The sequence below is a fragment of the Littorina saxatilis genome, linkage group LG1, assembly GCF_037325665.1.
Source record: "Littorina saxatilis isolate snail1 linkage group LG1, US_GU_Lsax_2.0, whole genome shotgun sequence".
Classification (NCBI taxonomy): Eukaryota; Metazoa; Mollusca; class Gastropoda; order Littorinimorpha; family Littorinidae; genus Littorina; species Littorina saxatilis.
In genome coordinates this window covers 25,666,722-25,676,721 of record NC_090245.1, presented here as the reverse complement: position 1 = coordinate 25,676,721, position 10,000 = coordinate 25,666,722, and the positions used below count along the sequence as shown (strand labels likewise).

At 42.5% G+C, this 10,000-nt stretch overlaps 1 protein-coding gene across 1 annotated transcript; it reads right to left on the bottom strand.

Annotated features, from left to right (window-relative positions):
* Nucleotides 1–3,137: 3,137 nt before the first annotated feature.
* On the bottom strand, nucleotides 3,138–5,982 carry LOC138970123 (uncharacterized). The gene is made up of 3 exons (XM_070342630.1): nucleotides 5,940–5,982; nucleotides 3,651–3,873; nucleotides 3,138–3,516 (listed from the first exon to the last, which is right to left on the bottom strand). The coding sequence occupies exons 1-3, from the start codon at nucleotides 5,980–5,982 to the stop codon at nucleotides 3,138–3,140; spliced, it is 645 nt and encodes a 214-aa protein (XP_070198731.1).
* Between the last annotated feature and the right edge of the window lie 4,018 nt (nucleotides 5,983–10,000).

Sequence of the window (10,000 nt, the reverse complement as noted above, 5' to 3'; positions counted from 1 at the left end):
AACGTTTTGTTTGGCTGGCTACACTAAAGATATGTGTAGTCATCTGTGGGATTCTTAGGTACATTTGTTGACTGTTTATGTCGTTATTTGCGACAACAAAAAGACTCATGGTTGCTTCAGCTGTGCCTTGAGCGGACCTGCATCGTCAAGATAAAGTTATAGGGTAGATCGTTCACCCAACATCTTCGGTTGATATCATGGCCCCAAAATTTCTGTTTTGGTTTTCGGACAACAGGTCTTGTTATTTTGAAGTTTTTGTTTTTTGTTTTTGTTTATTGTGATGACGCGCTATACTAGGTGTTGTTATTTTACACATGCAAAGCAACCGGTTAAAAACAGGCTTTGATAGAGACAATGAGGGGCAAATAGTAGTTATAAGATAACGCACTTGAGATTTCACGGACTGCCACCAATATCCGATATACTCATCAGACAAATAATCGCTTTACACACAGGGGATCTAGGCTTTTGATTGTTGGTCTTTTTTTGTCCGAGAGGAGGGAAGGTCTTATCCCAGCCTGACCAGATCTGAGATGGACAATCGATTTGGAAGGACTTACAAACTGAAAAGACTGTGCCTTTTGGCATCTCAGGGTTATAAATCGCCATTCCCAAGGCATGTAGGATTCTGCTTCAATTTGTCGGAAGAAGAACGTCAGTTTTTTTGTGACTGGAACTCAGCAGATGTGTCCAGGGAAAGACTAAACAGGAGCGTTGAAGGGTGGGTGGGTTGTTGGGGTAGGGGGGGGGGGGGGTATAAAGGAGCACTTACGTGTCCTTGTGAAAAGACTTACGGTGTGACTGCGTGTTGGTGTCCGCGGTTACGTCTTCACTTTGAGTGAGTGATCAGATGGAACTGATAGCGCTAGCATGCAGGGAAGAGAGCTAGCATGCAGGGAAGAGAGCTAGCATGCAGGGAAGAGAGCTAATCATGCAGGGAAGAGAGCTAACATGCAGGGAAGAGAGCTAAGCATGCAGGGAAGAGAGCTAGCATGCAGGGAAGAGAGCTAAGCATGCAGGGAAGAGAGCTAGCATGCAGGAAAGAGAGCTAAGCATGCAGGGAAGAGAGCTAAGCATGCAGGGAAGAGAGCTTGCACGCAGGGAAGAGAGCTAGCATGCAGGGAAGAGAGCTAAGCATGCAGCGAAGAGAGCTAAGCATGCAGAGAAGAGAGTTAAGCATGCAGAGAAGAGAGCTAGCATGCAGGGAAGAGAGCTAGCATGCAGGTAAGAGAGCGAGCATGCAGGGAAGAGAGCTAAGCATGCAGGGAAGAGAGCTAAGCATGCAGATAAGAGAGCTAGCATGTAGGGAAGAGAGCTAGCATGCAGGTAAGAGAGCTAGCATGCAGGGAAGAGAGCTAAGCATGCAGGGAAGAGAGCTACGCATGCAGGGAAGAGAGCTAAGCATGCAGGGAAGAGAGCTAGCATGCAGGGAAGAGAGCTAAGCATGCAGGGAAGAGAGCTAGCATGCAGGGAAGAGAGCTAGCATGCAGGGAAGAGAGCTAGCATGCAGGGAAGAGAGCTAGCATGCAGGGAAGAGAGCTATCATGCGGGGAAGAGAGCTAGCATGCAGGGAAGAGAGCTAGCATGCAGGGAAGAGAGCTAGCACGCAGAGAAGAGAGCTAGCATGCAGGGAAGAGAACTAGCATGCAGGGAAGAGAGCTAGCATGCAGGGAAGAGAGCTAGCATGCAGGGAAGAGAGCTATCATGCGGGGAAAAGAGTCAGCATGCAAGGAAGAGTGTGAGTGGGTGATCAGATGGAACTGATAGCGCTAGCATGCAGGGAAGAGAGTCAGTATGCATGGAAGAGTCTGACAGAGAAGACGAACTAATGCGCGGAGATGATGAGAGAGCGGAGCAATTCCAATTTACATTTTCCCCAGATTGATTGACATGGCCGCTTCAATTTTTTGTTCAGTGTTTAGAAGGAATTAATGCAGCTAGCATGCATGGACGACTGTAACAGAGAAGACGAACTAATGCGATAAGATGAAGAAAACGGGGTATTTAGCATGTTTAAATTCAAAATCCTAAATTAAAGGACCACTCCGCTTCACGTAAACCATCAGTTTCTGGCCACAGACATTGTCAGGCTTTTACACACAGTACAAACACCCTTTCCTTTAAACACTTACCGCTAGAGAACATCATATGTGTCCTCCATAATGAGCGAGTGTTTTTCAAAAAAATTATTTGTGTGTGACCAGCCGGATTTACTTTAAAAGATATCGGAAGTCTCGTTTTAGCGCTAGAACTAACTTATACAATCTAAATAATGATAACATGTGAGACAAACATTTTTAAATCATAAAAGAATTCTTATTTTCCATCAAGACAAGATCAGAACAATTCAAAGTTTTGAAAGTTTGAAAAAAGGGAGCCCCGCAGCGTGACTTGCAAGGTCGTGTTTGCCCAAGCAGACGAATTTTCTTCATGTCGCCAGTTTCTTTGAACGGTCAACCGCCACCGCTCAGTTCGTGCCACACGCAGTCATTTGTTGCATTTTAAATTCAAAAGAACACAATGACGTGCTAGTGCAGATACAGCGAGTCGAATTGAAACCACAAACTGACGAATTAATTCATCACGTATGTGAAAAGGGGAACGTGGGTCACACGGCTCAGCGGTTGAATAAACCACGAGAACTGGTGTGTGGTTTACGCATGCTAAATAGCCATTCAAACGAACTGTGTCATTTAATGATATAAAATGCTAGTGCAAGTGTGTTCCATAAGGTTAGATTTGCTTTTTCGTGAAAGATTCCATCGTTCTGTGAACCTCGTTTGAGGCGGAGTGAGGCTTTAAGCAACCCCTTGCATAAGTATGTTGATTTTCTTTTTCAAATAGTATGCAGGAACAGCATGTCTATTTAGCGTAACTCGAGTTTCTCATTTGCATATCAAGTCAGATATAGTGCGATATGTCAATCATTTGTGAAATGAGGTGGCAGATGGCTTGATCTGAATTTTTAATGCATACACACGAACTGTTTGCCGGAATAACTGGAGCACTGGAATCAGTAGAAACGACAATGTCGTTATTCAGCACATTTCTAAGTACATATTGTACTCATAAATCTCAAAAATAGTGACGTCCAAAGGGGACACATCTCTCGGTGTATGCGGAGGCTTAACTTGCATCTAAAGGCCCCCAGTGGGGGTAGTTGAAGGCGTTACACTTGAGGGCAATGACGTTACACTTGAGGGCGATAACTTTACACTTAAGGGTGATGACTTCACACTTAACTTGAGGGCGAGGACTTCACACTTAAGGGCGATGACTTTACACTTAAGGGCGATAACTTCACACTTAAGGGCGATGACTTCACACTTGAGGGCGATGACTTTACACTTGAGGGTGATTACTTTACACTTGAAGGCGATGACTTCACACTTGAGTGCGATGACTTTACACTTGAGGGCGATGATTTTACACTTGAGGGCGATTTCTTTCTTTATTTGGTGTTTAACGTCGTTTTCAACCACGAAGGTTATATCGCGACGGACTTGAGGGCGATGACTTCACACTAAAGGGCGATGACTTCACACTTGAGGGCGATGACTTTACACTTGAGGGCGATGACTTCACACTTGAGGGCGATGACTTTACACTTGAGGGCGATGACTCCACACTTGAGGGCGATGACTTCACACTAAAGGGCGATGACTTCACACTTGATGGCGATGACTTTACACTTGAGGGCGATGACTTTACACTTGAGGGCGATGACTTTACACTTGAGGGTGATGACTTTACACTTGAGGGCGATGACTTCACACTTGAGAGCGATGACTTTACACTTGAGGGCGATGACTTCACACTTGAGGGCGATGACTTTACACTTGAGGGCGATGACTTCACACTTGAGGGCGATGACTTCACACAGACAGACAGACAGACAGACAAACAGACAGACAGACAGACAGACAGGCAGACAGACAGACAGACAGAAAGACAAAAAGACAGACACACAGGCAGACATACAGGCAGACAGACAGACAAACCGACGCCTGCTATCCACGGAAATAAACTGCCATCTCGATTGACCAAAAGCCATGTTTGGATCACAGATCCAATTAACGTATAATGTCTTATTGTCTTTGTGATATAAAAACAAAAATTCATTTGTTTATTTTTTTCATGTGTGCGTGTGACTAAATGTGAAAGGAAAAAGTACTTAGGTGTGACTATAAGCAGCAAGAGTACACAAGTCTCTTGTTGTATTAAGTATTCCATTGCGAAATTTGAGCATTGTAGGGAAAATATGTATTGTGAAAACGTTTTTAATTTCACAATTTGTGTATATTATGCAAGCGTTTGTATTACCTGACTGTGTTTTGAATGAAGTCAATACCTTTTTGTTTAGATTTTTGTGGCGAAAAAGAGATTGTAATCGGAAGGCCTTTGAAAAGGTGAAAAGAAGCGTTTTATGTTTTGAAATTGAAAAAGGTGGTTTAAAAATGATCGATATTAGGCAAATGCAAATTTCTTTTTTATTACAATGGGTTTCACAACTGACTACATCAAATGAAAATGATAATCGGAGTTTCACTCCAAAGATGATGTATTTGCGTTTTGGAAAGCACTTTGAATGTTTCTTATCGAATGTAAACAGTGCAAGATTTAAAGGGTTAGACCTAGTGAAATCACACTTTTGGAAAGCAGTATTAAAATATTGGCTGGATAATAACCACTACGATCGTGGGACAGTCGGGCCGACTTTATTATGGAATAATGCATGCATAACGTATAGTGGCAAAGTTTTATTTTTTGAAAGTTGGATACAACGAGGTGTATTGGTATTAACTGACATTGTACGTTCGGGAGACATATTATCATATCAAGACATATGTGATTTGATTGGATATTCGCCAAACCGAATTCTTGAATATAATGTTGTAAAAGCTGCTGTGTCATTATTTATGAGGAAAAATGTTGTAAATATGACTGATGATGTTTGTATTACCTTACCACTGTTTAACGGCAAAAATGTGTTAAGTGCCAGAGATTATAGGAAAAAGATTATTAATATGAAAACAGATGTACCATGTTCCGGAGGATTTTGGAAGAGAATGTTTAATGTAGAAATTGATGAACGATCTTGGATAGTTGCCTATCAGTCAACACAAGAGACTAGACTAAGAGTTTTACACTGGAAAATTATGCACAACATTTATCCGACCAACATTCTCCTGTGTAAAATGAAAGTAACGGAAACTAATAAATGTAATTACTGTTGTGATGTAACTGATTTCATTGAACACTTCTTTTTTGAATGCCCGGTTGTATACAAATTCTGGAAGTTTATTGAAGAATTTATTTTTCGTACTTTTGAAATTAAGATTGTTTTGAAAGTTAGTGATGTTTTATTTGGTATGCATTTTGTAATGGTGAAAAAGGCAACTATGTATAAATTGAACCACATTATCTTAATCGGAAAGATGTGCGTTAGTATATATAAAAAAAAACAAATTCGTTTTTACCGTTGGAAAGTATTTTTAAGGCAGGGATTTAATGGACCAGCAAATTAGATGGACCAGCAGCAAAAAAGATGGACCAGCAGCAAAAAAGATGGGTTTCAACAGCAAATTAGCTGCGATAAATAAATACGCAACTACACCAAGGCCTACAAAAGGGATTCACCCAGACACAAGGACTGTGATTGATTCTCTGTTCAGAGATGGTGTGAGAAAACCAAGGGCGATTCTGGTAGCACTGCGCAATAGGGACTTTGCAAACTTGCCTTCGAAAGCCCAGCTCAAAAATTACCTTGTCGGTCTGAGAATGAAAGAATGTGGAAAGCATACAATTTCCCTGGGTGAACTTGCAGCATGGGCTGATTCTCGCACAGCTGTGCCTGATGATGACGATGTAACTTTCGTTTGTGGTTTTGAGTGTTCGTATGACCAGAAAGAGGCTTTTTTCAGGGTGTGCATGACAACCAAGCGTCTGCTGAAACTTGGTGCTGATGCTGCGAATGTCCATGCAGACGCAACGTATAAGTTGATATGGCAGGGTTTCCCTGTACTTATCTTGGGGTACAGTGATGCTAACCGCATGTTTCACCCTCTAGGTCTTGCGGTTACAAAGAATGAAACGATGTTAAAGAAATCTGCTTGGCTGTTCAATTCATCTATTCTGCTGTTGAATTCATCCAATTTGCTGCTTCACATTCGCTGCTCACTCCTTCCTATTTGCTGCTGAAACCATCTATTTTGCTGGTAAAAAAATTGTATGCGTATTTTTAATAGGCAGTTATAGATAAGAAGCATTTTTGTGTGAGTGTTCGAAGAACAAAACGTTAAAAAAAGTTAGCTTGTTGTACTCGATAAGTTGTATTTAATTCATTGTATGAGATATTGTTAATTGTTGTTATTTATTTGAATTAAAAAAAAAGTATTCCATTATTTTATTGTGTAAAACATTCCATCTCACACCGCAGACATTAATATGTAAAGCGCGAAGAGCACAGTTACTTGTGGTTCGCGCTATATAAGCTCTCAAAATAATGATAATAATAATTATGTTTTTTCAGAAAATGAAGCTGATTTAAAAAACAAAACAAATTCATTCCAGAAAGTAAGAATAACAGCAATGTGGAGCCTAACTATCTGATCGCTAGAACCCGTATCATTGCCAAAAAGTGCTGTGTGATTCTGCCTGAACTATTTATCGATCTAACATGTGCTTGAAAAGATCCTAAAATAATGTCTCTCAAGGGTTGGTCTTTGCCTATAGATTGACGGTCTTAGTTGCCATGTGAGAGCTTGGAATTGTTAAGACACATTTAAGAAGGGTGAAAGAGACACGGACAAAAGTGAAGTAGAACCGTCTTGGAGATAGGCTTTAACGTTACACGCATTTAAACCCTGGCGCTTGCGAGGTGGAGACAAAGAGAGAGAGAGAGAGAGAGAGAGAGAGAGAGAGAGAGAGAAGAGAGAGAGAGAGAGAGAGAGAGACAGACAGACAGACAGACAGACAGACAGACAGAGAGAGAGAGGGAGAGGGAGACACACACACACACACACACAGAAAAAGAGAGAGAGAGACAGACAGACAGACAGACAGACAGACAGGCAGATGTGCGCGCGCTCGTGTGTGTGTGTGTATGTGTGTGTGTGTGTGTGTGTGTTTGTTTTCAGATTGACTTGTATTGGAATACAGACGATATCTGCAGTGTACTTTTCTCTGAATCGCTTAAACACACACACACACACACACACACACACACACACAGACACACACACACACACACACACACACACACACACACACTCACATAATATATATACACACACTAACACATACACACGCACACAAACACAAACACACAGACCCCCTCCCACACACACACACAACTCACACACACACACCCCCCCTACACACACACACACACACACACACACACACACATCCCCGTACAGACAAGTACCAGCGACCAGAGGCAAATCTTTTCCCTCTCCCTTTGGAGCATTACTCACTCACACAAAAAAAGACATTAATCAGGATGAAAACAATACTTATACAGAATATAATTTGAAAACAAAAACGATTCTCAGATTTCTCCAAATATGATCATTCACAATTCAAACAAGTCGCGTGAAGCGATATACAAACATTTAGTCAATCTGTGGGCGTTAAACTAAAAGATCAACACCAAAAACCAGTCATCGCCGAGACTACATTCAGATAGTCTAGGGTAAACTTCCCCGAAGACCGAGACAGGTCACGCACGTCTCCGCGAAGCATGCGAACATTATACTCGACCTATTTTCTTTACTTCTGATTGCGTTTTTCAAGTAAACATATTGTATCTATATATTTTTGAAAATGAGGAATATAGTGCCATGATTGTTTAATCTGTAAATGAAAAATCGTTTTTAATGACAACTTTAATGAATAAACTAATTAAATAAATGCCATTTTTTTTATTTATCAGTGTAAGTATGCAAAAGCTGTTCCTACAATGGCTGCATTTAAAAGAGATCTGAGAAAAAGGTATTTGGTAGAAGAATATTTAAGTAAAATTAATTTTACATATAATAAATTTCTCCTGGAGTGGTATGTTGCACCACATTTTGAAGTAATCCCACACTTTGAAGTAAATTACTTCAAAGTGTGGGGATGTGCCCCACACTTTGAAGTAAACCCATTTTTTACTTCAAAGTGTGGAGGGATCTTCCCACACTTTGAAGTAAACTCAGTTTTTACTTCAAAGTGTGGGGGGATCTTCCCACACTTTGAAGTAACTTACTTCAAAGCGTGGGACTTTTGCATCGCCTGTTTGAGCCTGATGATTTTGTCAAAAAAAATGGCAAAGTCTTTTGGATGACTGAACAGAAAGAGAATTGGCGTAGTGGGGAAATTTGGCGGGGAATTGCCGCAGTGGGGGACACTAGGCGGGGAACTGTTGTAGTGGGGACATTTGGCGGGGAATTGTCGCAGTAGGGGTCACTAGGCGAGGAATTGTCGCAGTGGAGAACACTAGGCGGGAAATTGTTGCAGTGGAGACATTTTCCAGGGAGAATTGGCGTAGTGGGGAACTTTGGCGGGGAATTGTCGCAGCGGGGGACACTAGGCGGGGAATTGTCGTAGTGGGGACATTTGGCGGGGAATTGTCACAGTGGGGGACACTAGGCGGGGAATTGTCGCAGTGGGTCAGTTTGGCGGGGAATTGTCGTAGTGGGGACATTTTCCAGGGAGAATTGTCGTAGTGTGGACATTTGGTGGTGAATTGTCGCATTGGGGGACACTAGGCGGGGAATTGTCGCAGTGGTGACATTTTCCAGGGAGAATTGGCGTAGTGGGGACATTTGGCGGGGAATTGTCGTAGTGGGGACATTTTCCAGGGAGAATTGTCGTAGTGTGGACATTTGGTGGTGAATTGTCGCATTGGGGGACACTAGGCGGGGAATTGTCGTAGTGGGTCAGTTTGGCGGGGAATTGTCGTAGTAGGGACATTTTCCAGGGAGAATTGGTGTAATGGGGACATTTGGCGGGGAATTGTCGTAGTGGGGCCGTTTGGCGGGGAATTGTCGCAGTGGGGACATTTTCCAGGGAGTTTGGCGTAGTGGGGACATTTGTGCGGGGAATTGTCGCAGTGGGGAACACTGGGCGGGGAATTGTCGTAGTGGGGACATTTGGCGACGAATCGTCGTGGATGGGCTGTTTGGCGGGGAATTGTCGCAGTGGAGGCCATTTTGCGGGGAAATGTCGTAGTGGGGACATTTTGGTGGGAATTATCGTAGCTGGGACATCTGGCGGGGAGTTGTCGCAGTTGGAATATTTGGCGGGAAATTATCGCAGTTGCGGACATTTGGCGGGAAATTGTGACAGTGGGGACATTTTGTGGAGAAATGTCGTAGGGGGGGCTTTTTACAGTGAGCCCATGCTTGTAAAATCGTGCCGAATTAGCCCAATTGTTCCCAGATAGTCTCCGCATGACCCAACATGTTTTAAAATCGTCACCACGAGTTTTCGTCACACTCAACAATGGGACATTGCTTAAAGCCTGATAACAAACATCACTATGTTTCTTGGCTCGCTCACTTTTTCTGTTCACTCATCCAAAAGACTTTGCCATTTTTTTGACAAAATCATCAGGCTCAAACAGGCGATGCAAAAGTCCCACGCGTTGAAGTAAGTTACTTCAAAGTGTGGGAAGATCCCCCCACACTTTGAAGTAAAAACTGAGTTTACTTCAAAGTGTGGGAAGATCCCCCCACACTTTGAAGTAAAAAATGGGTTTACTTCAAAGTGTGGGGCACATCCTCACACTTTGAAGTAATTTACTTCAAAGTGTGGGATTACTTCAAAGTGTGGTGCAACACTGGTACCCTTTTAACGCTCCTGAACCACCTCGGGTGGCAATCTCGGGTCGCAACAAAGAGTGTACCCCATACCCGCCCAGAGCCTTAACCGTTAAAGATAGGAAGACAAGTATTGAACAAAAAAGATGCACAACAACCATGTGTACATTATTTGTTCTCACATTTATATAAAA

Bases quoted from the DNA above. Each gene is read 5' to 3' on its own strand.
- LOC138970123 (XM_070342630.1), bottom strand. From the start codon at position 5,982: ATGGACATTCGCAGCATCAGCACCAAGTTTCAGCAGACGCTTG. The intron at 3,874-5,939 runs GTTGTCATGCAC...GTCTGTGTGAAG, and splicing joins CAAGTTTCAGCAGACGCTTG to TCATCGCCCTCAAGTGTGAA. The intron at 3,517-3,650 runs GTGTGAAGTCAT...TTTAGTGTGAAG, and splicing joins TGTGAAGTCATCGCCCTTTA to TCATCGCCCTCAAGTCCGTC.